General features: G+C 44.5%; 1 protein-coding gene across 2 annotated transcripts in view; it reads left to right on the forward strand.

Moving 5' to 3' along the window:
* capn5a (calpain 5a) overlaps positions 1–27587 on the forward strand; it is a 165816-nt gene that overhangs the window by 44891 nt on the left and 93338 nt on the right. For both annotated transcript variants that reach the window (XM_072262602.1, XM_072262603.1), the window contains exon 2: positions 5527–5700. In XM_072262602.1, the coding sequence (XP_072118703.1) occupies positions 5536–5700 (165 nt within the window). In that variant the 5' untranslated portion in view covers positions 5527–5535. The remainder of the gene's footprint in view (positions 1–5526; positions 5701–27587) is intronic.

Genomic DNA, 27587 nt, shown 5'->3' on the forward strand with positions numbered 1-27587 from the left:
TTGTTGCCCAGTTGGCAGTTCTAGACCTCCTGGTGCATCCATTTCCAAACCCCAACACGAGAATGCCTGCTGGTGCTGGAAATCCAAAGCAACACAACACACAAAACGCTGGAGGAACTCAGCAGGTCAGGCGGCGTCTATGGAAAAAAATAAACAGTCAATGTTTCGGCCCGAGATACTTCTTCAAAGGTTCATTTTTTTTTTATCAAAGTATACAACTTCTTCAGGAAGGTTTAAACACCTGTTTGGAGACAGGAGACTGAAAGTGAGGGTGGATGGTCAGGATGATGAGAATGGGGAGTGGTGGAACAGGAGCCTGAGGTGATCCGTGGACTGAGGAGGGGTGAAAGATGATGGGCAGGTAGTGGAGGTGAGGGGGAAGGAACTGGGAGATTGTGATAAGCTTAGCCTTATTTGTCACAGTACATCATAGCATACATTGGCGTCAGTGACCAACACAGTCCGAGGATGCGCTGGGGGCAGCTCACAAGTGTCACCATGCTTCCAGCACCAACCTAGCGTGCCTACAACTTACCAACCCTAACCTGTACATCTTTGGCATGTGAGAGGAAACCAGAGCATTCGCATGAAGCCCACACGGTCATGGAGAGCGTACAAACTGCTGACAGACAGTGGTGGGGATTAAACTCCAAGCACTGGTGCTGTAAACAGCTAGGCTAATTGTCATGTTACCTTCCAGTGACAGGTCGATAATAAATGAAGGCAGGCAGAGAGGGGGAGAGAGAAGAAAATACGAGAGGCGGATTAGAGGAGGAGAGAGTAAAAAAGAAGGCAGCTGCTGGAGAGAGATAAGCACAGACACATTTGCTGAACTCTGAGACTAGACAACACATTTTTTCTGAAGGTGTTGTCTCCTCAGAAACTTCTGTTTATAATAGACCGCTTGAAGCTGAAAACAAATATAATTTCAGACTGCTTGTATCATGTAGGAATTTGGAGAAACGAAATAAACTTTTATTGAATGCAATGCTTTTAATTGCTTAACAGTGCTGATGCATTGCAGTAGTTCAACTAAGCTAAAAGTGTTTTGCTGATGATTTTTATTTGTACTTGGTGTCTGAGGTTTCTCGCTTAAGTGTCCAACAATAATCAGCCAGCACCGATGGATTCCGGTTGCCCAGATACCATTTCTCCATGACCACAATATCCTGGTGCAACTTTTCACTATGCTCGTCACTGACAGCCAAGATTTGCAGGACAGAAGTCTAAATGGGAGTGCAACAAATGTGAGGAGTCTTCTTAATAAGAGGAGTCATGCTCCGTCTTTGTGATTTAAACGTATACTCGCCACAAATATAACAATAAGAATCGTAGCTGTTGCAATATTGGTGAGATATTTTGCTATCATAAATACTCCTGAAAATATAATTATTTTATTGTAATGAGTGCACACAATATGCCATGCGCGTGGAGCATGCATATGAACGTGATTGCAAACCGATATACATGTAAACGCAATGCATAGGACGCTGCGTGTATGATGCTTTTATTGCCTTTCTGAAGTCTGTCCTGTCATGCACCATCCTCCCTGCCTAACCATGCCCAGGCATGCATGGACAAGATGGAAAACTTTTCAGTTTACATTGTTAGCAATATTTTAATTGACTTGAATTATCAAGTTAAATAACAAATATAGGCAATTACAAAAATAGTTGCATGATAGGGAAATTTCGTGGTGATTTTCATGATCAGCAGTCCAAAATCCATGAAGTACACCCAAAAGTATTTAGGAAGCAAAATCTTTGTTGTCCAGTGGAATTAAAGGAGGTGAGAATGGAGACAGATGTATAACAGATTGAACCAGAAATATATATGCTAAAGGGTCTTGACCCAGAACGTCTCTTTTCCATAGATGCTGCCTGGCCTGCTGAGCTCCTTCAGCATTTTGTGTGTGTTATTTGGATTTCTAGCATCTGCAGATTTCTTCATGTTTGTAATAGGAAAGAGGGGTGGGGGGACTCGGTGTGTAGAGGGTGAATTATAGACAATAGGTGCAGGAGTAGGCCATTTGGCCCTTTGAGCCAGCACCGCCATTCACTGTGATCATGGCTGATCATCCACAATCAGTACCCTGTTCCTGCCTTCTCCCCATATCACTTGACTTCATTATCTTTAAGAGCTCTATCTAACTCTTTCTTGAAAGAATCCAGAGAATTGGCCTCCACTGCCTTCTGAGGCAGAGCATTCCACAGAACCACAACCCTCTGTGTGAAAAAGTTTTTCCTCAGCTCCGTTCTAAATGGTTTACCCCTTATTCTTAAACTGTGGCCTCTGGTTCTGGACTCCACCAACATCGGGAACATGTTTCCTGCCTCTAGCGTGTCCAATCCCTTAATAATTTTATATGTTTCAATCAGATCCACTCTCATCCTTCTAAATTCCAGTGTATACAAGCCCAGTTGCTCCAATCTTTCAACAGTATGACAGTCCCGCCATCCCAGGAATTAACCTCATGAACCTACGCTGCACTCCCTCAATAGCTAGAATGTCCTTCCTCAAATTTGGAGACCAAAACTGTACACAATACTCCAGGTGTGATCTCAATGTGAAGGTGGAAGCAGGAGGGATAGGAGGATGAAGGGTGGAATGGACTAGTAAGTGGGTGGGGTGGGGTTACTGGGTCTCTTCACACTTACCACTGCTCCTCCCCACTGTCAGTCATAATTGCTGAGTTTCAATCCCAAACATTGACAGTTCCCTTCAGCTCTCTTACAGATACTGCTCTGCCCTCTCAGTTCCTCTAGCACAGGGATTTGCGACCTTTTTTATGCCATGAACCAATGCCATTAAGTAAGGGATCTGTGGAACATGGGTTTTGGAAACCCTGCTCTAGCAGATTGTTGCTACTTCTGCTATTTTTGTGCACCGTGTGGCACAGATGAGGTGTTACCTGAGAATCCCCAGACCCTCCCAGCCAAATGTAGGAGATTTCAGGGTATTGCTTCATAGAAGAACAGAGGAGGTTTTCCCTGACATGTTCGTCTATACTTAATCCCAAAATGATATCACTTTAACACATCAGGCCATTCTCCTAGTGTGGGTAATGTACATCTAGCATATTTTCTATAGTGGGGGAGTCTAGGAGCTGTTTTGAATTGAATTGACTTTATTTCTTACATCCTTTACATACCACTTATCTAGGAAAGGACGTACTGACATTGGAGAGGATTCAAAGGAGGTTCATGAAAATAATTCTGGGATTGAAAAGCTTATCGTATGAGGAGTGTTTGATGACCCTCGGCTCGTACTCGCTGGAATTCAGAAGAATGAGTGAGGGATCTCATTGAAACCTATCTAATGTCTAAAGGCCTCAATGGAGTGGAAATGGAAAGGATATTTCTTATGGTGGGGGAGTCTAGGACCAGAGGGTATAGCCTCAGAATGCAGGGACCTCCCTTTAGAACAGTGAGGAGGAATTTCTTCAGCCAGTGAGTGGCAAATCTGTAGAACTGATTGCCACAGACGGCTGTGGAGGCAAAGTTATTGGGTATATTTAAAGCTGAAGCTGTGGCGCATGGCCAAGTGGTTAAGGCGTCGGTCTAGTGATCTGAAGGTTGCTAGTTCGAGCCTCAGCTGAGGCAGTGTGCTGTGTCCTTGAGCAAGGCACTCAACCACACGTTGCTCCGCGATGACAGCAGTGCCAAATTGTATGGGTCCTAATGCCCTTCCCTTGGACAACATCGGTGGCGTGGAGAGGGGAGACTTGCAGCATGGGCAACTGCCAGTCTTCCATACAACCTTGCTCAGGCCTGCGCCCTGGAAACCTTCCAAGCCGCAAGTCCATGGTCTCACAAGACTAATGGATGCCTATTTTATTTGATAGGTTCTTGATTAGTAAGGGTGTAAAGATTTACAGGGAGAAGGTAGGAGAATGGGATTGAGAGGGGAAAATAAATCAGACATGATCAAATGGTGGAGCCAAAGGCCGGATTCTGCTCCTGTGTCATGGTTTTAAGTCCTAATGACATCATAGGACCATGCTACATACCAGTTGGTTGCCCTGTTTCATGCATTGCATTAGTGACCATACTGAAATATACTTATTGGCTGTACCTACATCCTGAGATTCAAGATTCAAAAAACTTTATTGTCATTCTAACCGTACATCAGCTCTGCAGGTTAGAATGAGACAGCATTTCCCAGGAGCAGTGCAATCATAACATAACAAACGCAACACTAAATAATAAACATAACAATAAATAGTAAAACACAACAGCCACATGTCAGTTAAAATCAAGTTATAAGTGTCCAGTGCAAGTGAAAAGCAGAGTCGGGTAGAGCAGCTATTGAGCAGTCTGACTGCCTGTGGGAGGAAGCTGTTTAGTAGCCTTGTGGTTCTAGTTTTGATGCTCCTGCAACGTTTGCCTGATGGCAGAAGAACAAACAGTTCATGGAGAGGGTGTGAAGGGTCTTTAATGATGTACCGTGTCTTCTGGAGGCATCAACTCTGAAAGAGGTCTTGGACAGAAGGTAGGGAGACCCCAATAACCTTCTCTGCTTCCAAAAGATCCTACAAAAATATTCCCTCCACCAGTTCTTTCCACTTTGTCAATCTGTCTAATGGTCTCCCAAGCAATCCGCAGGTCTCTCGGCACTGCAGACCTTGATTAATACTGTCCCATCAGTCTATACAACATCCACTGTAGCTGTTTACTGATGGAATCACTGACACTGAATCATTTAAGGAGGAAAATGTTTTAAATTCTTGGCAAAGAAGAAATGACATAACATTCCTGTACCTAAATATTAAAAGAAGAATAGGATAGTAAAGAGAGCTTTTGGCACATTGGCCTTCATAAATCAACCTGTTGAGTACAGAAGTTGGCATGATATGTTGAAGGCATCGATGAGGCCAAACTTGGAGTATTGTGTACAGTTCTAGACACCTACGTCCAGGAAAGATATTAATAAGACTGAAAGTGTCCAGTGAAAATTTACAGGGACGTCGCCAGGACTTGAAGAACTGAGTTACAGGGAAAGGTTGAGTAGGTTGGGACTTTATTTTGTGGAGTGTAGGAGAATGAGGTGAGATATGATTATGTGGGGTAAAGATACGGGAGATTCAAGCAGGCTTTTTTCCACTGAGGTTGGGTGAGACTAGAACTAGAAATCATAGGTTAAGGGTGAATGGTGAAATATTTAAGGGGAATTGGTGGGGGATCTTCTTCACTCAGAGGGTGTTGGGAGTGTGGAATGAGCTGCCTGTGCAAGTGGTGAATGCAGGTTCAATTTCAACATTTAGAAGTTCGGATAAATCAATTAATGGGAGTGGTGCGGAGACCCTATGTCTTCCTGATAAAGGGAGCACTGGTGAAGAGTATCAGCCCAAGGCATTCAATGAGCCATGGCTTGATGGGCCGAATGGCTTAATGTGCTCCTCTGTCTTGTGGTCCGCTACGTTCAATCTACATTTCTCTCCGTTGTCTAATGTGATGAGTTCCTCCAGCATTCTGTGTGTGTTGCCCCTGGTGTCTTCCTCATTGTACATTGTGTTCCTTTCGGCAGGTTTGAAGGATGTTTGACTCCGTGAAGCCCTATGCAAACCAGGATTACTACGCCCTCAAAAAGGAATGCCAGCAACGCAATCAGCTCTTCGAGGACCCCCAGTTCCTCGCCAGCGAGGAGTCGCTGTTCTGCTCAACCGCGCTGTTATCCAATGTGCATTGGAAGCGCCCTCCGGTAAGTGAACTGTCCTGAAGGATCAGCCCCTGTTGTTAACTTGGCCCCAACTCTTGGTCCGCATTGACCATGGATGATGCGTTCTAGCTGTTGTACGCAAGCTATTATGCAAGCCAGGCAGTATGATATAGAGAGCAAGCTGTTGCCCATGCAACAGGCTCCAACTCTCTACACAGCTGAAGAATCCAAAGGAACAGCAGAGACCAATACAATTTGTCACCAGCGGCGTCACAGGAGTTGCCAATCAGTGTTGAACTCAACATTGGGCTGTCTTCGGAATTCCAGCTGTAGATTTACTCTTGAAGCCTTCCCCATGAGTGGGTACAGGCGCAAGGCAGAGGCAGTTTGAGATCAGAGTTTCCCTTCGCTTGGATGAGCTGCCAATCATAGCTGACGATTCCCACCTGCCTGGCCCAATAGATCAATTAAGTCACCGTGGCTTGGTGAGGATGCACAATGATCAAAGTGAACTTTGTCATTCGCTTCCCCTTCAGTGTTTGCCAGTGAAGAATGTTCGAAAGGTAGTCACTGTTGTGAGTGAGAAATGCAGCAGTCTGGTTCCCACAGAGACCATGTGCACAATTACAGTGAGGTACAGTACAAAGATTTACTTAGAGCAGTATCTCTGGCACATTGGTACAGACAACACACAGAATGGAAATTGCATTGGGCAGTGAAGCAAACTCCACCATGGACGGTCCCAAGCCTGGCTGTGTAGGGAGGGGTGGGCATGGGCTAGCGACCACATCCTTTTAAAAACCCAGAGCTATAGAGATGCCAACAGAAGCTCCAAAGACCTCATTGCTGGGAGAGGAAGGGTCTTCAGAGATGGATTACACCTGGGGACAGTTTGAAAGATTGGCTCTGGACAGAGGACTCTGCGATGCTGCCGCCCCCATATAGGTGACGGGCTTACTAAGTGAAGAAACTAAAGACTCTCCAAAACAAGGTGCTACCCTGAAAAGCACATTTCAGAAACTAGGGCAAGGTTGGAGGAGCAACACACCTAGGTAGCTTCCAACCTGAAGGCATGAACATTGCTTTCTCTAACTTCGGTAATTTCTCCTCCTGCTCCCTCCTTTTTTTTTTCCATTCCTCATTCTGGTTACCCTCTCACCCGTTTTCCTCACCTGTCCATTACTTCCTTTTTGGTTCCTCCTCCTTCTCCCCTTTCTCCCTCTGGCAGACAATTAAAGAAATATCTTGTCCCACACAGTTCATTTACACTTTCCCCCCTCACCTTAAATGCACGTCCTCTAGTACTTGACATCCCTATTCCAAGAAAAAGATTCTGACTGACTACTTGTCATTTTATAAACTTCTGTCAGATCTCCCCTCAGTCTCCTATAGTCCAGTGAAGAGAACCCTTATAACACATAAACACAAAATACCCTGCAGATGCTGGGGTCAAAGCAACACTCACAACACGCTGGAGGAACTCAGCAGGTCGGGCAGCATCTGTGGAAACGATCAGTCAACGATTCGGGCCGGAACCCTTCGTCAGGACTGTAGAGGGAAGGGGCAGAGGCCCTATAAAGAAGGTGGGGGAGGGTGGGAAGGAGAAGGCTGGTAGGTTCCAGGTGAAAAACCAGTAAGGGGAAAGATAAAGGGGCGGGGGAGGGGAGGCAGGGAGGTGATAGGCAGGAAAGGTGAAGAAGGAATAGGGGAAAACACAATGGATAGTAGAAGGAGGTGGAACCATGAGGGAGGTGATAGGCAGCTGGGGGAGGGGGCAGAGTGACATAGAGATAGAGATAGGGAAAGGGAGGGGGAGGGAATTACCAGAAGTTGGAGAATTCTATGTTCATACCAAGGGGCTGGAGACTACCTAGACGGTATATGAGGTGTTGCTCCTCCAACCTGAGTTTAGCCTCATCATGGCAGTAGAGGAGGCCACGTATGGACATATCTGAATGGGAGTGGGAAGCAGAGTTGAAGTGGGTGGCTACTGGGAGATCCTGTCTGTTGTGGGGGACAGAGCGGAGGTGATCGACGGGGGGGGGGTGGGTGGAGTCTCGTACTCTCAGTCGCTTCACGCCACAGAAACCGACATAAGCACCGGCCTGATGGGCCACAAGGCTCGGGACAAACTTTAACTTTGGGTGCAACTAGAACTCTATGATTCTGTCTAGAGTCACAGAAAAGTACAGCACAGAAAGAAGCCCTTCAGCCCATCTAGTCTGTGCTGAACCATTTAAACTGCCTACTCCCATCGATCTGCACCGGGACCGTAGCCCTCCTTATCCCTACCTTCCATGTACTTATCCAAACTTCCCTCAAATGTTGAAGTCAGGCTCGCATGCACCACTTCAGCTGGAAACTCATTCCACAATCTAACAACCCACTGAGTGAAGAAGTTTCCCTTCCCGATTCCCTTGAATTTTACATCTTTCACCCTTAATTCATGCCCTCCAGTTGTAGTCCCACCAAACCACAATGGAAAAAGCCTGCTTGCATTTACCCTACCTATCATCATCATCATCATCATCAGGTGCCATGCCCAGTTTGAGCTTTGACTGCCATGGCCCACACAGTCCTGTTTCGGGTCAAGTGGATCAATCCTTTGGTATTCATTTCCAGTTCTCTGGCTGCTGTCTCCATCATCATTTGTCTTTGCCTTCCTCTTGCTGTCTTCCCTTCAATCTTTCCCATAATTACCATGCATTCTAACTCCTCTTTCCTAATCACATGTCCAATGAAGTTACGTTGCCTTTTCATGGTCTCATATGTTATTTCTCTTTTTGTGTTTGCTCTGTTCATATATCCTCGTTAGATATTCATTTCATCCATGATATTCTTTGCATTCTCCTCAAAACCCAAATCTCTGCTGCTACAATTTGTTTCCTCTTGTTACTAGATATTGTCCAATATTCTGATCCATATAACATAACTGGATAAACGTAACATTTCAGTACTCTGAGGCGGGTTGTCATGCCTAGTTTAGTATTGGTCAGTATACTCTTCATTCTCGTGAAGGTGTCTTTTGCCATCCCTATTCTTCTTTTGATGTCCAAGTCACACCTGCCATCTGATGTCACCCAGCTTCCTAAGTAGCAAAAGTTTTGTACTTATGTCTTCCCCGTTTATTCTCAGCCTGTAGATAGGATTCGCCTTCTTTTTGGATATCACCATACATTGTCTTTTTGCAATTGATAGATAGACACATTTTTGCATTTTCTTCAACAATTATATCAATTAAGTTTTGTAGTTCTTCCTCTGTACTTGCAATTAACACAATGTCATCTGCATATCTGAAATTATTGATGTTTCACCACCAACTTTGATTCCCAAGAAGTCTTTTATTTTTGGTAATATTGTTTCACTGTACACATTAAACAAATCAGGGGAGAAAACACACCCTTGTCTAATGCCTCTCTTGATTTTTGTAAACTGACTTACTTCTCCATCTATTCTTACAGCGGCAGTTTGTTCCCAGTACAGATTTCTGATTAGGTGGAGGTCTTTTGAATCTAGATCTAGAGTTTTCTGTAATATTTCAAATAACTTATTGTGCTTCACTTTATCAAATGCTTTTGTGTAGTTGATAAAACAAACAAATCTTTTTGCACTTGAATAGCTCGTTCTGATAGTATCCTTAACATCAACATTGCATTTCTTGTACCTTTGTCTTTCACAAAACCACATTGTTCTTTGCCTATTTCAGCTTGTATCTTACTTTTAGCTCTTGTCATCAAAATTCTTAGAAGTCATCTATACTCCTCATAATTTTGTATACCTCTATCAAATTTCCTCTCAATCCTCTATGTTCCAAGGAATAAAGTCCTAACCTATTCAATCTTTCCTGATAACACACTTCCTCAAATTCCAGCAATATCCTTGTAAATTTTCTCTGTACTTTTTCGATCTTATTTACATCTTTCCTGTAGGTAGGTGACCAAACTGCACTCAATACTGTAAATTAGGCCTTACCAATGTCTTGTACAACTTCAGCATAGCATCCCATCTCCTGTACTCAATCCTTTCATTTATGAATGCCAACATGCCAAAAGCTTTCTTTACGAGTCTTTCTACCTGTCCTGCCACTTTCAATGAATTATGGACTGTACTCCCAGATCCCTTGGTTGTACCTCACTCCTCAGTACCCTGCTGTTCATTGTGTAAGCCTACTCTGGTTGATCCTATCAAAGTGCATCACCTTGCACTTGTTGCATTAAATTCTATCTGCCATTTTTCAGCCCATTTTTCCTGCTGACCCAGATTCTGCTGCAAGCTCTGATTGTCTTCCTTGCTCTCTACTACACCTCCAATCAAATCAGGTTTATTATAGCTGGCATGTGACGTGAAATTTGTTAACTTCGTAACAGCAGTTCAATGCAATACATAATATAGAAGAGAAGTATACATATATTTGCTGACGATGCTGAGGTTGTTCTGCGAGTCTGTGGTGGCCAGTGCTGTCACGTTTGCTGTTGTGTGCTGGGGCAGCAGGCTGAGGGTAGCAGACACCAACAGAATCAACAAACTCATTTGTAAGGCCAGTGATGTTGTGGGGATGGAACTGGACTCTCTGACAGTGGTGTCTGAAAAGAGGATGCTGTCCAAGTTGCATGCCATCTTGGACAATGTCTCCCATCCACTACATAATGTACTGGTTGGGCACAGGAGTACATTCAGCCAGAGACTCATTCCACCGAGATGCAACACAGAGCGTCATAGGAAGTCATTCCTGCCTGTGGCCATCAAACTTTACAACTCCTCCCTTGGAGGGTCAGACACCCTGAGCCAATAGGCTGGTCCTGGACTTATTTCCCGGCATAATTTACATATTACTATTTAACTATTTATCATTTTATTACTATTTAATTATTTATGGTGCAACTGTAACGAAAACCAATTTCCCCCAGGATCAATAAAGTATGACTATGACTATTGAATAGATTAAAAATCATGCAAAAAACCAGAAATACTATATATTAAAAAAAAGTGAGGTAGTGTCCAAGGATTCACTGTCCATTTAGGAATCGGATGGCAGAGGAGAAGAAGCTGTTCCTGAATCACTGTGTGTGTGCCTTCAGGTTCCTGTACCTCCTACCTGATGGTAACACTGAGATAAAGTGCATGCTCTGGATGCTGGCGGCCCTTAATAATGGACACTGCCTTTCTGAGACACTGCTCCTTGAAGGTGTCCTGGGTACTTTGTAGGCTAGTACCCAAGATGGAGCTGACTAGATTTACAACCTTCTGCAGCTTCTGTCAGTCTTGTGCAGTAACCCCTCCATACCAGACAGTGATGCAGCCTGTCAGAATGTTCTTCACGGTACATTTGTAGAAGTTTTTGAGTCTGTTTGTTGACATACCAAATCTCTTCAAATTCCTAATAAAGTATAGCTGCTGTCTTGCCTTCTTATAATTGTATCAATATGTTGGGGCCAGGTTAAATCCCCAGAAATCTTGACACCCAGGAACTTGAAACGGCTCACTTGCTCCTCTTCTGATCCCTCTATGATGGATTGGTATCTTGGAACCATCGGCAAATCTGCTGATCTAGTCAACCACATTATCGTCCCAATCATTGATGTAGGTGACAAACACCAATGGACCCACACCGATCCCTACAGCACTCCACTTGTCACAGTCAGAGAGGCAACCATCTACTACCCCTCTCTGACCTTTCCCACAAAGCCAATGTCCAATCTAATTTACTATCTCATCTTGAATATTGGGCCCAGGAGTACATTCAGCTTGAATATTGCAAACCTGAATCTTCTTGACCAACCTCCCATGTGGGACCTTGTCAAGTACCTTGCTAAAGACCATGTGCACAACTTCTGCTGCCTTGTCTCCATCAACTTTCCTGGTGACTTCCTCGCAAAACTCTTAAGACCTACCACGCGTTAAGCCATGCTGACTATCCCTGATCAGTCTGTGTCCATTGAAATACTCATATATCCAGTCTCTATACCTTCCAAATAACTTTCGCACTACTGATGCTAGGCTCACTGGCCTATAATTTCCTGGGGATTATTTTTACTTTCTTAAACAGCAGAATAACAGTAGCTATCTTCTAATCCTCTGGTTCCTTATGATTTAAGTATCTCTTAAATTGCCCCAGCAATTTCTGCACCTGCCTCCCACAAGGTCTGAGGGAACACCTTGTCAGGCCCTGGGGATTCAACTGCCTTAAGACAGTAAACACTTCCTCCTCTGTAATCTGTATAGGGTCTGTGACCTCACTTCTGATTTGCCTCACTTCTCTTGACCCTGTGTCCAACTCCTGAGTAAATACAGATGCAAAACATTTATTTAAGATCTCCCCCATCACGCATAGATTACCATTCCGATCTTCCAGTGGACCAGTTTTGTCCTTTGCAGTCCTTTTGTGTTTAATGTATCTGTGGAATCTCTGAGGATTCTTCTTCACTTGCTAGGGCAACTTCATGCCTTCTGTTAGCATCCCTGATTTATTTCTTTAAGTGTTCTCTTGCATTTCTTACACTCTTTAAGTACCTCATTTGTTCCTACCTGTCTACACCTTCGATGCACCTTTTTTTCTTAACTAGTGCCTCAATACCGCTTGAAAACCAAGGTTCCCTAAACTTGTTATCTTTACCTTTTAACCTCTAGTTTAAACCACCCCCCCCCCCCCACCTTGCAGCACATACAAGCTTAGTACTCTCAAAATTTACTTTGGAAGGCCACCCACTTAACAAGTACACCTTTGCCAGAAAACAGCCCGTCCCAATCCTCACTTGCCAGATACTTTCTCATACCATCAACACTGGCCTTTCTGCAATTTAGAATCTTCCATATTTACTTTGAAAGTAATGGCATTGTGATCACTGGGCGTAAGGTGTTCCCCTACACAAACTTTAGTCACCTGCCCTGTCTCATTCTCTAATAGCAGATCAAGTATTGCACAGTCTCTTGTTGGGACATCTACGAACTGATGAAGGAAACTTTCATGAATGCATTTGACAAGCTCTGTCCCATCTAGTCCTCTTACAGTACAGGACTCCCAACCAATATGTAGAAAGTTAATATCACCTACTATAACAACTTTATGTTTCTCGTAACAGTCTGCAATCTATCTACAAATTTGTTCCTCTAAATCCCGTAGACTGTTGGGTGGTCTATAATATAGCTGCATTAATATGGTCAAACCTTTTTCTTATTCCTCATTTCTACCCATAATGCCTCACTAAACGAGTTCTCCAGTCTGTCCTGACTGAGCACTGGCATGACATTTTCCCTGACTAGTAACACAACCCATCCCCGTTTCATCCCTCCCACTCTGTCCCATCTAAATCAGCAGAACCCCGGAACATTGAGCTGCCAGTCCTGTCCCTCCTGCATCCAAGCCTCACTAATGGCTAAAATATCACAATTCCAGGTGTCGAGCCATGCCCTGAACTCATCTGCTTTTTGTACGGTACTCCTTGCATTGAGATACACGCAGCTCAGAACACTTGTCACAGCAGGCTCAACGTTTTGCTTCCTGATTTTGTCTGAGGTCTTAACAATATCTGTCTCCACAACCTCTCCACTATCTGTTCTGGCACTCTAATTCCCATCCTCCTGCAATTCTAGTTAAAACCACTCTCCCCCACCCCCCCCACCTTGCAGCATGAGCAAACCACGCTGCTCCATTATTAGTGCCCCCCCTGCTGCAAACTATTTCTTCTGTACAGGTCCCACCTTCCCTGGAAGAGAGCCCAACGATCCCCTGAGTCCTCCCCATTTCTTAGATATGAGGTCCAATTTGTGCCTGATCTGCCCAGGGTGTCAGGTCTTCAAGAAACTGAGTTGCTTTGTTTTTCTAAGTGGCTCTAACTTGTCTGCTTCTGTAGTGAATGACCTGGATTATTTTTCCTGTACTGGGAGAAATGGTATAGTCCAGGAGATAAGTTTTCTGTCACTGACCTGAGAATTGCATCCATTTCCTGTCTGGTAACTTCTGCCAAAGAGAAGTTTTACTGGAGCCAAACATGACTGAAGAATTAAGAGGAACTACAATAAATAAAAAATAAACCTTTTAAAATTCCTTTGGCTTTTGAGCTGTGTCTGTAATCTGTGGTGCATTGGACTGCGGAAGGAATTTTTTTTGTACTTATTTTACAGACGCTTTCTGTTCCCGAGGACTCTCAGTGAGGTTGCCGGGGCCTCATCCTTCCCAAACCCCCCCACCCCCACCCTCAATTCATCTGCCTCTCCTTTCTCACCCCAGTGGCCTCCTTGTTAAACCATCTGAAACCTCCCTGGGCTGTGACGAATGTGCATTTGCATTTCAAAAATTCACAAAGCAGTTTGCAGTCCGGGAGGTTCTTTGAATCTGCAGTGACCTTGGAATGTACAAAACACAGCAGCTAATGTCTGCATAGTGAGGTCCCACTAACAGCATAGTGGTAATTACAATAAAAATGGTCAAAATGGTGGATGACAGAAAATATATTGGTCAGCACTCCAGAAAACTGCAAAATTCAAAGTTCAGAGCAAATTTTCTATCATATCAGAATCCTGAGATTCATTTTCTTGAGGGCATTCATAGTAAATGAAGACAGAATAGAATCAATGAGAGACCACACCCAACAGAATGGACATGCAACCAGTATGCAAAGGATGACAGGCCATGCAAATACCAAAGTAAAAAAAAATAAATAAGCAATAAATATCAAGAACATGAGATGAAGAGTACTTGAAAGTGATTCCATAGATTGTGGGAACAGTTCAGTGATGGGGTGAGTGAAGTTAACCTCCTGGTTCAAGAGCTTGATCTAGTGAGGTGAGTATTGAGGTTCCTCTACCACCTTCCTGATGGCAGCAGTGAGAAGAGACCAATGCCAGGGTGTCGGGCATCCTTAACGGATGATGCTGTCCTACGACAGTGATCCGTATAGATGTGCTCAATGGTGCGGAGGCTTTACCCGTGGTGGACTGGGCTGTATCCACTACTTATTGCAGGATTTTTCCATTCAAAGGCTTTGGTGTTTCCATACCAGGCCATGATGCAGCCGGTCAATATACTCTCCTCCAGACATCTGCACAAGTTTGTCAAAGTTTTAGATGACATGCTGAAACTTTGGAAACTTTGAAGAAAGTAGGGGTGCCCCTGTGCTTTCTTCATAATGGCCCTTACGTGCTGGGCCCAGGACATATCCTCCGAAATGATAACACCGAGGAACTTAAAGTTGCTGACCCTCTCCACCTCTGATCCTCCTGTGAGGACTGGCTCATGGACTTCCAGTGTCGTCTTCCTTAAGTCAATAATCAGCTCCTTTGTCCTGCTGACATTCAGTGAGAGGGTGTTGTTGTGGCACCACTCAGCCCGATTTTCAGTCTCCCTCCTGAGTGCTGATGTGACGCGCACAACGGTGGTGTAATCAGCAAACTGGAATATGGCATTGGAGCTGTGCTTAGCCTCACAGTCATAAGCATAAAATGCGTAGAGCAGGGGGCCAAGCACGCAGCCTGTGGTGCATCTGTGCTGATGGAGATTGTGGAAGTGATGCTTTTGCCAATCCAAGCTGACTGTGTCTACAGGTGAGGAAATTGAGGATCCAATTGCACAAGGAGGTATTGAGGCCATGCTCTTGAAGCCTATTGGCCTACTGGACTCGTCAAAGAACACTGAGGCCGTCTACAAGAAGGGTCAGAGCTGTCTCTATTTCCTGAGGAGACTGAGGTCCTTTAACATCTGCTGGACAATGCTGAGGATGTTCTACAAGTCTGTGGTGGCCAGTGCTATCATGTTTGCTGTTGTGTGCTGGGGCAGCAGGCTGAGGGTAGCAGACACCAACAGAATCAACAAACTTATTCGTAAGGCCAGTGATGTTGTGGGGATGGAACTGGACTCTCTGACGGTGGTGTCTGAAAAGAGGATGCTGTCCAAGTTGCATGCCATCTTGGACAATGTCTCCCATCCACTACATAATGTACTGGTTGAGCACAGGAGTACATTCAGCCAGAGACTCATTCCACCGAGATGCAACACAGAGCATCAAAGGAAGTCATTCCTGCCTGTGGCCATCAAACTTTACAACTCCTCCCTTGAAGGGTCAGGCACCCTGAGCCAATAGGCTGGTTCTGGACCTATTTCCTGGCATAATTTACATATTACTATTTAACTATTTATGGTTTTATTACTATTTATTATTTATGGAGCAACTGTAACGAAAATCCAATTTCCCCTGGGATCAATAAAGTATGACTATGACTATTGATTAGTTTGAGAGGATAATAGTATTGAATGCTGAGGTCTAGTCAATGAAGAGCATCTTGATGCATGACACACCCTGACCAACACAGCACAGCAAATTCCGAATGTATTTATATACAGTATATATGTATGTGCAGTATCTGATGAATAAAGTTAATAAAAGTAAAAGATAAAAGTTTACCTGTGTTTGGTCCGTATCCCTCAAACCTTTCCTATCCATGTACCTGTCCAAGAGTCTTATAGATGTTGTTAATGTACTTGCCATCACCACCACTTCTGGCAGCTCATTCCATATCTGTACCATCCCCCTCAGGTCTCTTCCCCCACTCGCCTGAAACCTGTGCCAGCTCGAGCAGCACACACCAAGTGCTGGAGGAACTCAGTAGGTCAGGCAGCATCCAGGCTTGAAACGTCTACTGTTCATTCCCCTTTCATACTGTTTGTTTAGATCAAATCATTACACCAGACATCCCACCTCTCCCGGAAGTTCCGGGAGTCTCCTGCATATGAATAGTGGCTCCCTGATGCCCGCAAATTATATACAATATCACAGAAATCAATTTTTTTGAGAGCGAGCGAGAGCAAGCAATTGAGAGAGAGCGCAAGAGAGAAAGAGCGTGAGAGAGAAAGCAAACGAGAGCGCACCATGGCAGAGTGTTCCAAAAAAAATATAAAATGTACGTCACCCCAGACTACACTAAAGTGTACCCCTGCCTAATAGGGGTCAAAATAATGACACTGTTGCTCGCTGCACTGTTTACAACAGTGACTTTTCTATTCCCATGGTGGGTTAAGACTGTAAAAGACAGGTTGAGGTGAGATTAACAGGTGCCATTTGTTCATTAGCATAGCTAATGTTATTTAAACTAGCTGGCCAGCTGCTAAGGAGCTACTCTATTGCAGACATCCCACCTCTCCCGGAAGTCTCCTGCAAATTGATGGTGCTACCTCCCTGAAATGAGTTTTTGCAGGATGGGATGTCTGATTGCACAGTGCATTGAGCTAGGGTAAATAAGATAATAACAATGCAGAATAAAGTGCAAAAGCTACTGAAAAAGTGCAGTGCAGGTGAACAATAAATGCAAGATTATAATAACATAGATTGTGAAGCCAAGAGACCCATTTTATCATACAAGCGTCTGGTAACAGTGGGATAAGCACTGTACTTGAGCCTGGTAGTATGTGCTTTTAGGCTTTTGTATCTGCTGCCCAATGGGAGAGGGGAGGAGAGAGAATGTCAGGGTGAGTGAGGTCTGTGATTACGCTGGCAACTTTACCAAGGTGGTGAAAAATGTAGACAGAGTCCATAGAGGGGAGGCTGGTTTCCGCGATATGCTGAGTTATATCCACAGCTCTCTGCAGTTTTTTGCAGTGACGTTGCTGTACTATGATGCATCCAGGTAGAAAATTGGTAGAAATAATTAAAGGGGGCATGTTGGAAAAGTGGTGAAGGGTCTCGGCCCGAAACGTCAATTATTAGTTTGTTTCCATGAGTGCTGCCGGGCCTGCTGAAGTTCCTACAGCACTTTGTGTGTGTTGCTTTGGATTTCCAGCACCAGCAGACTTTTTCATGTTTGGGATTACTCCTGTGTGGGACAAGAAGGACCCAACACAGTGACCTCTTTTGGGATATGAGATGCTGAAGAAATGTTATTTATTCCTTACTGTCTCCTCTCTGCTGGCGGGGTTTAGTCGACAGAGAACATTGTTTGATGTCAGTGACCCTTGTGTAGCAAGGCTGGGAAAGAAATTTGATTGCATCTGCAGCAATGCCTGGTTGGGCTGCCTTATTCTAAGCAGGGGAGCTGTTTCTGTTCTGTTAGGTTTTTTTTTCCACGTAGTTTGTTTCTGACAGTGTCTGCCAAAGGGAAGGAAATCAGTAACTGTGTTCTCTGAGGTTTGATTAGTTGCTGGAAAATGTGACCTGCAGCTTAACCCCTTGTTTGCAAAGGTTTCTATCCTGTGCAATGAAGTCTTTAGAGCTGGTGAGCTTGGTGAATGCAGGCTGAGGGAATCCTAGAGCATTTACAACATTGAATAAGGCCATTCAGCCCATTATATCTTGAGATGACATTAGGTTCTCGGTCCACAAAGCCCTAAAGTCAAAAGGAGATTTTAAGCCATATCTGATATGGATGCTGTATCTACAGGTGTCCTCACTATAGGGAGGTTATACAGTACCCACCTATTCCTCAAAGACTAGCTTACTTCCCTATCTAGTCACTGCAGTGAGGTTTAGCTGCCAATACCCACTGATTGAATGGTGGGTCCCCCCCTTCCCTACCAAGGAGCTAACAACGTAGTTTAAACAGTTATTTTGTTTTCAATGATGCACATTTAAATTTAGACAAATAGTTCTTAACACACATTTAACACTCACAGAGGAATACTTATGAATTACAAAAGATTTATGAACTATAAGGGGTTTCTAAATTGTTATGAATTAAAACATGCCAAAGAATTGCAGATGAATAAGTCGGCTATCGCAGAAACCGAAGTTTGAGGAATGAATTCTAGTTGTTTTTTCTGTAATCCTATCGTTCTGACATTCCTATCAATCCCCAATGCTTCTGATATTTATACTCTTTTTGATTAGATGACATCATCTGCCTGTGATGTTTTTCTGATACCTTTGCTGGGACAAAGTAACTTGCATAGATGGTCTGAAAAGCTTCTGGTGACAGAAATTCCTAGCGTTCACAATTAATGCTTTGAGGGCTAATCCTCTGAGTTCACAAATATCCCAACATCTTTGATGTGCCAAGTGACGTACTGTAACCCCACAGTCTTGCACTTGGCTAATGGAGACAAGATGTCTCCCGGCCACTTTACTTTGTAAAACTGTGCCTCCAACTTCAACCAGATTGCTGCTTGCAATTTATACATTGCTAACAGGAGGCATGAACAAAAGGCTGAGCAAAGAACATTTGTTAAAAGTTTAACTTTATTGCCAACAGCTCTGACCCCTTGGAAAGGTCATGCAGCTGTGCTGGAGATCTGAGTCTGGTGACAAGCCTCTCGGGCACTATAAAGTGAACATCCATCGCAGTCTCTGCCTAATGAGAGCTCTCCAGTCTAATACTACTGAGTTCGTAGCTGCACAGGCTGTGACTTTTTTTTTGATACAGCACGGAATAGACCCTTCCAGCTTGTTGACCGCAACCCCACAACCCAGATTAAGTTCAACCTAATCATGGGGCATTTACAATGACTAATTAGCTACCCAGTATGCCTTCGGACTTTGGGGAGGAAAGCAGAGCACAGGAGAAAACCCACACAGTCCACAGGGCAGGAGTTTCAGGGCAGGAGATTCAGGGCAAAAGTTTCATGGCAGGAGTTTTATGGCAGGGGGTTTCAGGACATCACTTTCAGGGCAGGAGTTTCAGGGCAAGAGGAGTTTCAGGGCATGAGTTTCACGGCATGAGATTCAGAGCAGGAGTTTCATGGCAGGATTTTCAAGGCAGGAGTACAGAGAGTCCTTACATAATGGCACCGGAATTTAACTCTAAACTCTGGAACGCTCCAAGCTGTCGTAGCGTCACGCTAACTGCTACACTAGGGTGGTGTCCAAGAAATGAAATATCTTTATTGTCATTGCATAGTACAATTTGTCATGCACCAATACAGCAAAAATGAGTTTGCAACTCTTGTACTCAATGCTATAAAACAACAAATAAAATAAATAAACAATGAATAAAATCAAGTAACCAGCCAGTACAAGCAATGTCCAGCAGTACAAAAGCACAACTCAGATGCAGGACATCCATAAAACCAGTATTAAAAGTAGCAATATAACAATTCATGGGATGATGCTTGATCGATTGGCTCAGAGCAATTATAGCTCCGGGGAAAATGCTATTTTTCAGTCTAGAAGTACGGAACGCTTCATGAATTTGCATGCTATTCTTGTAGTTAAGCCGCCCCTCCCTGTTAGATCATCATCACCAAATCCATCCAGGGGACCAATAGCTCATCTGGTGCAGATGCTCTAATCCTGTTTATCCAAGAGTCATAGAGCACTTACAGCACAGAAACAGGTCCATGGTAGCATTTTATTTTTGGGAATCCAAGTATGTTTAACTGTGCTGGGTTTCCCAACTTAGGCATCCATTAGTCTCATGAGACCATGGATTTGCGCCTTGGAAGGTCTCCAGGGCGCAGGCCTGGGCAAGGTTGTATGGAAGACCAGCAGTTGCCCATGCTGCAAGTCTCCCCTCTCCACGACACCAGTGTTGTCCAAGGGAAGGGCATTAGGACCCATACAGCTTGGCACCGGTGTCGTCGCAGAGCAATGTGTGGTTAAGTGCCTTGCTTAAGGACACAGCACGTTGCCTCAGCCAAGGCTTGAACTAGCGACTTTCAGATCACTAGACGAACGCCTTAAGCACTTGGCCACGTGCCAACACGTTTCCCAACTATCAACTGGCAAAGGATCGGTGTTGAGTTACTAACCTTATAACAAAATGCACATACAGGTTCAATGAAAAACTTTCTTGTAGCGGCATCACAGGCACATTGCATCATGTAAGCAGCATTCACAAGAAAATCAAATTGTACACAATCTTTACAAGAAAGAGCACAATTAGATTCTTAAAAAGTCCATTTAAGTGCAAAGTGATTAAAACTGTCGTTGTGTAGTGGTTAGGGTTTTGCCAGTAGGTTCAAGTAGCAAATGGTTGAAAGGAAGTAGCTGTTCTTGAACCTGGTGGTGTGGGAGCTCAGGCTCCTGTCATTACTGCCTGATGGGACCCTGAGAAGTTGGCATGTCCCAGATGGTGGATGGTACCTTTTCGTAGCAGTGCCTCCTGTAGGCACTTCCAATGGTGTGAAAGGATGTTCCTGCGATGTATTGGGCAGAGTCCACTATCCTCTGTAGCTTCTTCCATTTCTATACATTTCTGTACCAGAGCAGGATGCAACTAGTCAGGATCGCTACTACCCTCTGGGTGGGAAATGTTTCACTCCTCTTAAGAAAAAAAGTAACATCCCGAAATTCAGGCTGATGATGTGTAGGCTTCAAAGGGGTGCTGAACTGTCAGTAAACCTAATGGAATAAGACCATAAGACATTGAAGCAGCATTAGGCCAGTGGACCCATCAAGCCTTCTACGACATTTGATCATGGCTGATTTATTATCCCTCTCAACCCCACTCTCCACCCTTCTCCCCATAGCCTTCGATGCCTTGACTAATCACGAACCTATCAACCTCCACCTTAAATGTTCTCAATGTTTTGACCTCCACAACTGTCTGTGGCAATACATTCCACAGGTTTGCCACCCTGGCTAAAGAAATTCCTCCTCATCTCTGTTCTAAAGGGCCATTCTGAGGCTGTGCTCCCAATCCTCATCTTTAGCTGGAAATATCTTCTGTATCTACTCAATCTAGGCCTTTCAATTTCCAATAGGTTTCACTGAGATTCCCCCTCCAGTGAGTATAGGCACAGAACCATCAAATGCTCTTCGTTTGTTAACCTTTTCAGTCCCAGGATCATTCTCATAAACTTTCTCTGAATTCTGGCTCCTGTCCAACGCTGACACATCCTTTCTTAGATATTGCAATCCAGAGATGCACATACAAAATGCCGGTGGAACTCGGCAGCATCGATGGAGAGGAACAACCAGTCGGCATTTAGGATTCAGATTCTTCATTGGAACTGGAAAGGAAGGGGGAAGGCGCCAGAATAAGAAATTGGGGGGGATGTTGGGTTGGGGAAGGATTTCAAGCTGGCAGGTGATAGGTGAAACCGGGTAAGCGGGCAAGGAAGAATGAAGTGAGAAGCTGGGAGGTAATAGGTGGAAAAGGTAAAGAGCTGGTGAAGAAGGAATCTGATAGGAGAGGAGAGTGGACCAAAGGAGAAGGGGAAGGAGGGGAGGAAACCAGATGAGAAGAGTGGAGCCAAAATGGGGAATGGAAAAAGAGAGAAGGGAGAGGGACAAATTACTAGAAGTTAGGGAAATCGATGTTTATGCCATCAGGTTGGAGGCTACCCAGTCAGAATATGATGTGTTGCTCCTCAAACCCAAGCGTGGCCTCATCGTGACACAAGCTGTGGCATCGAACGAGTCTGCATGGAAGTTTAGAAAAGCTAGGTTCAGAGGTCAAAATGTCTATCTGAAGGCTGATGGATGACAACTAGAGGTGTTGCATATACACCCGAGATTATGGTAATGAGTGGAAACTATTTGGTCAGAATTGCCAGCATTCCAGTGTAAACTAGAATACAAATCTCTCTCTGCTCACCTCCATTGTTTCCTTACTGTAGACAACTTGACATTTAAAAGAATTTTCTTTCCCCTTCCTCCATCCCTTCCAGCTTCTCTTCTGTTTATTTTGTTGTGTAAATTGTATATTATTTGTAAGTTATGTTTGTAATGGACTCTGCTGCATTTGGGAGCAGCTAATTTCAAAGTGAAAGTCAAAATAAATTTACTATCAAAGTGTGTATATGTTACCATATAGGACCTTGAGATTCATTTTCTTGCAGGCATTTGCAGGAAAATAATTTATTTAGCAATACAGTGTGGAGTAGGCCCTTCTGGCGCTTCAAGCAGCACTGCCTCATCACCCCCCAACAACCCCGTTTTGACCCTCACCTCATCACAGGACAATTTACAATAACTACTTAACCTACCCAGTAGGCCCTTGGACTGTTGGAGGAAACTTCAACTCCAGGGAGAAAACCCATGTATTCCATGGGGAAGATGTGCAGGCTCCTTACAGAGGGTGCCAGGATTGAATTTCGAAGTCCGACGGGCTGAGATATGAGAGCATTGCGCTAACTTCTGCGCTATTACTGCTTGGAGTACAGCAGTGAAGAAATACAATAGAACTCCCCCTCCCCCAGCTATAAACAACAAAGACTGATAAACCACCACAATGCCAAAAAGACAAAAATACTGAGGACACGAGTTGCAGAGTCTACAAAAAGTGAGTCTGTAGGTTGTGGAATCAGTTCTGAGTCAAGGTGAGTGAAGTTATTCACGCTGGTTCAGAAGTCTGATGGTTAAGGGGCAATAACTGTTCCTGAACCTGGTGGTGTGGGACCTAAGGCTCCTGTACCTTCTGCCTGGTGGTAGCTGTGTGAAGAGAGCATGGCCTGGATGGTGAACCTTGATGATGTTTGCAAATTTGCACAGACCTCTAAGTAATTAGAGGCACTGACGTGCCTTCTTTGTAATGGTACTTATGAGCTAGCCCCAGGACAGATCCTCCGAAGGAATTTAAATGTACTGATAGTCCCCACCTCAGATCTCCTAATGAGGACTGGCTCACGGACCTCCGGTTCCCTCTTCCTGTAGCCTTTGGTTTTGCTGACATTGAGAGAAAGGTGGTTGTAAACAGGGAAGTGAACTAGTCTTTGAAAATCTGGTAGTTACAGTATAATCTCCCTTTAGTGAGGGTACTTATAAGCATTTGTATCAGGTAGGGCTTAAGGTCTTCATTCACATTTAGAACTCTGCAGTCAGCAAACCCGATACCATCACAGGTTGCTGCCAGGATGGAACGCAATGGCCTGTATGAACTGGGTAGAGGGGGCGTTGTTTGTGTGGGGAGGGGAACAACTTTGCACTAATATAGAGCAATATTATGATGGTACAGGCAGAGACTGTCACTCCCGTGTGGGTCTCTACAGCCACAACAGGTGCTGCTCTAACACAGACTGAAGCAAGACTTTCCAGGCGCAGTTCCATGGTCTCACGAGACTAATGGATGCCACCACCACCACAGGCAGGTACATTAGAGACATTTAAGAAATTCTGGATGATAGGAAAATAGAGGGTTATGTAGGAGGGAAAGGTTAAATTGATCAGAAGGTAAGTTATGTTGGCACAACATTGTGGGCTTAAGGGACTGTACTGTGCTGTAGTATTCTATGTTCTATAGTCTAGATAGTAATGTTATAGAGAGCCGTATGCAGCAAATAGGATTGGTGTGGGTAGGTACCACAGCCAGCATAATTGAGATGGACTGAAGGGCCTGTTTCAGTGCTGCTGAGCTGTACAGTTAACACAAGAGATTCTGCAGGTGCTGGAAATCCAGGGTAACATATACAAAATGCTGGAGGAACTCAGCAGGGTCCTGGTGAAGGGTCTTGTCCCGAAATATTGACTGTTTATTCCTTTCCACAGATGCTGGCTGACCTGCTGAGCTCCTCCAGCATTTTGCGTGTGCTAAACTGTACAGTTCTCTGATTCTTTACCAGACTGCCAAGCTGACTGAGTCAGTGTGCAAGCCAAGCATTCTATTGTAGTACAGCGAGTGCTCTCGGCAAGGGTGGGGTGTGTGTTTGCAGATCCCAGGGGGAAACATCCTAGTTATAGTGGAGACTTTGACAATGTGGATTATATGCCAATTCTCACAGAAGTGTACACTTACATAGCGAAAGCAACGATAACAACATTCTGATTTATTGATTACCCTAAACTGCCACTTAGCTTCCTGTGAACCATGTGCCACATGTTAAGGAGACACTGATAGACCGCATTGTGCTAAGAAAACAGTCTTCCTTCCGTAAAGAACATTAATGAAATAAGCATGTCGGTGCTTGTTTAAATCCAGATTCAAGAGTCAAGATTCATTGTTCATGAGAGTAAAGGAGAAAAATAATTGTTACTCTGGATCTGATGCACCATAAAAACACAATAAACATAAAGAACACAATAAATTAAAAAGGTAAAGGCATCCATTAGTCTTGCGAGACCACGGATCTGTGCCTGGAAAGTCTTCACTCTCCAGGGCGCAGGCCTGGGCAAGGTTGTATGGAAGACTAGCAGTTGCCCATGCTGCAAGTCTCCCCTCTCCACGACAACCCTTGTTGTCCAAGGGAAGGGCATTAGGACCCATGCAGCTTGGCACCGGTGTTGTCACAGAGCACTGTGTGATTAAGTGCCTTGTTCAAAGACACAACACGCTGCCTCGGCTGGGGCTCGAACTCACGACCTTCAGGTCGCCAGTCCAATGCCTTAACCACTTGGCCACGGAAACACAATAAATATAAATATAAAAGCAATCCTATAGATCACAATGTACAAGTAACTGGATTCCTTTGTATACATTGATTGTAATTACATTGTGACGTGTATGTAGTGATGGTGGTGGGGGAAGGGGATGGGATAGTGGATCAAGGTGTCGGGGGAAGTAAGTATTTTTGAGTCTAGTTGTCCTGGTGTGGATGTTGTGTATCCTCCTCCCTGATGGAAGTTGGACCCCACAGTCCATTATTAGGGTGGGTGGGATCCTTCATGATATGATGGTGAGCATTCTAACTAGCTACATCATTTCCTGGTATGGGGGTGGGGGGGGGGAGGCAATGCACAAGATTGAAATAAGCTGCAGAAAATTGTAAGCTCAGCCAGCTTTATCCTGGGCACTAGCCTCCCCAGCATCTAAGACATCTTCAAGGAGCGATGCCTCAAAACGGCAGCGCCCAACATTAAGGGCCCGCATCAACCAGGACATGCCCTCTTCTCATTGCTACCATCAGAAGCCTGAAGACACACACTCAACGATTGGTGAACAGCTTCTTCCCCTCCGCCATCTGATTTCTGAATGGACACTGAACCTAAGAACACTACCTTTCTACAGATTTTTGCACTACTTATTTAATTTAACTTTTAAAATATATACATATATCTTACTGTAATTTATAGTTTTATTATGTAGTACAACGTACTTGTGTTGGCGCGTGGCCAAGTGGTTAAGGCGTTTGTCTGGTGATCTGAAGGTCGCTAGCTCGAGCCTTGGCTGAGGCAGTGTGTTGTGTTCTTGAGCAAGGCACTTAACCACACATTGCTCTGCGACGACACCGGTGCCAAGCTGTATGGGTCCTAATGCCCTTCCCTTGGACAACATCGGTGGCGTGGAGAGGGGAGACTTGCAGCATAGGCAACTGCCGGTCTTCCATACAACCTTGCCCAGGCCTGCGCCCTGGAAACCTTCCAAGGCGCAAATCCATGGTCTCATGAGACTAACGGATGCCTATTTTATTAGTACAATGTACTGCTGCCGCATAAGAACAAATTTCGTGATGCATGCACATGATATTAAATCTGATTCTGATATTGCTGGCCCTTTCCTGGCACCTTTCTATATATATGTTCTTGGTGGTTAGGCTGGTGCTGGTGATGCATTGAGCAATTTTAACTTCCTGCTGTAGAGCCTTCCTATTAGCTACGGTGCAATTTCCATTCCACGCAATGATGCAGCGTGTTAGGATGCTCTCAACCTCACATCTGTAGAAGGCCTGGAGGATGGATGCGCAAAGTCCAGCTCTCTCCAACTCCCTCAGAAAATAAACGCATTGGTATGCTTTCTTGACTGTGGAGGATGTGTTCTGGGACCATAAGAGTTTGTACGAGATGTACACTCCCAGGTGTTTGAAACTGCTTGCAGTTTCCGTTGCATGATCTGCCGGTATAAAGAGAGGTGTGGGTGGTGCGGTTTTTCCTGAAGTCAGTCTTGCTCACCCTGAGAAAGAGTTTATTTGCCTGGCACTAGGCCTCGAGCTATTTCACCTCAATGAGCCGAATGGCCTAATTCTGCTCCTATATCTTTTGTTGGTGATGACCCCCACCACCGTCGTGTCACTGGCCAGATAGACAATGAGATTGTTCAGGGGTTTGGCCCTGCAATTGTGTATGAGCAGAGTGCACAGCAATGGGACTAATTTTTACCCTGGGAAAAAGACTATGCTTTCACCCTTTTACATTTTCCACCTTTGCGCACTAGTGTATGGGTTGTAGTGTTCCACTGCTGATGTAGCCAGTTCCACAGAGGAGCATGCCAGCACGCTGCCTGGATTGGAGAGAATGTCTTATGAAGAAAGGCCGAGTAAACTCGGGCTTTTCCCTTTGGAATGGAAGAGGACCAAAGGCAGTACGTTATTGGTGTACACAGATGATAAGAGGCATAGATCGAGTGGACAGCCAGTGCTGTTTTCTCATGGAGGCAGCAGCTAATACAGACATCCCACCCTGCAAAAACTCATTTCAGGGAGGTAGCACCATCAATTTGCAGGAGACTTCCGGGAGAGGTGGGATGTCTGCAATAGAGTAGCTCCTTAGCAGCTGGCCAGCTAGTTTAAATAACGTTAGCTATGCTGATGAATGAATGACACCTGTTAAACTCACCTCAACATGTCTTTTACAGTCTTAACCCACCATGGGCAATGGAAAAGTCACTGTTGCAAACAGTGCAGCGAGCAACACTGTCATTATTTTGACCCCTATTAGGCAGGGGTAAACTTTAGTGTAGTCTGGGGTGACGTACGTTTTATATTTTCTTTTTTTGGAACACTCTCCATGGCGCGCGCGCGCACTCTCTCTCTCTCTCTCTCTCTCTCTCTCTCTCTCTCTCTCTCGTGGTCGCTCTCGTGCTTTCTCTTTTGCTTTCTCTCTTGCTTGCTTGCTCTCTCTCACTCTCTCTCTCTCAAAAAAATTGATTTCCATGATATTGTATATAATTTGCGGGCATCAGGGAGCCACTATTCATATGCGGGAGACTCCCAGAAGTTCTGGGAGAGGTGGGATGTCTGCTAATACCAGAAGATGTAGAACATATAACATTATAGGCCTTTTGACCCACAATGTTGTCCCAGCCTTTTAACCTAATCTGAGATCTAATCCTGCCTTCCTACATAGCCCTCCATTTTTACATCATCTATCTTAAGAATTTCTTAAATGCCCCTGTAATATCTCCCTCTACCACCAAAA

The sequence above is a fragment of the Mobula birostris genome, chromosome 7 (assembly GCF_030028105.1).
Source record: "Mobula birostris isolate sMobBir1 chromosome 7, sMobBir1.hap1, whole genome shotgun sequence".
Classification (NCBI taxonomy): Eukaryota; Metazoa; Chordata; class Chondrichthyes; order Myliobatiformes; family Myliobatidae; genus Mobula; species Mobula birostris.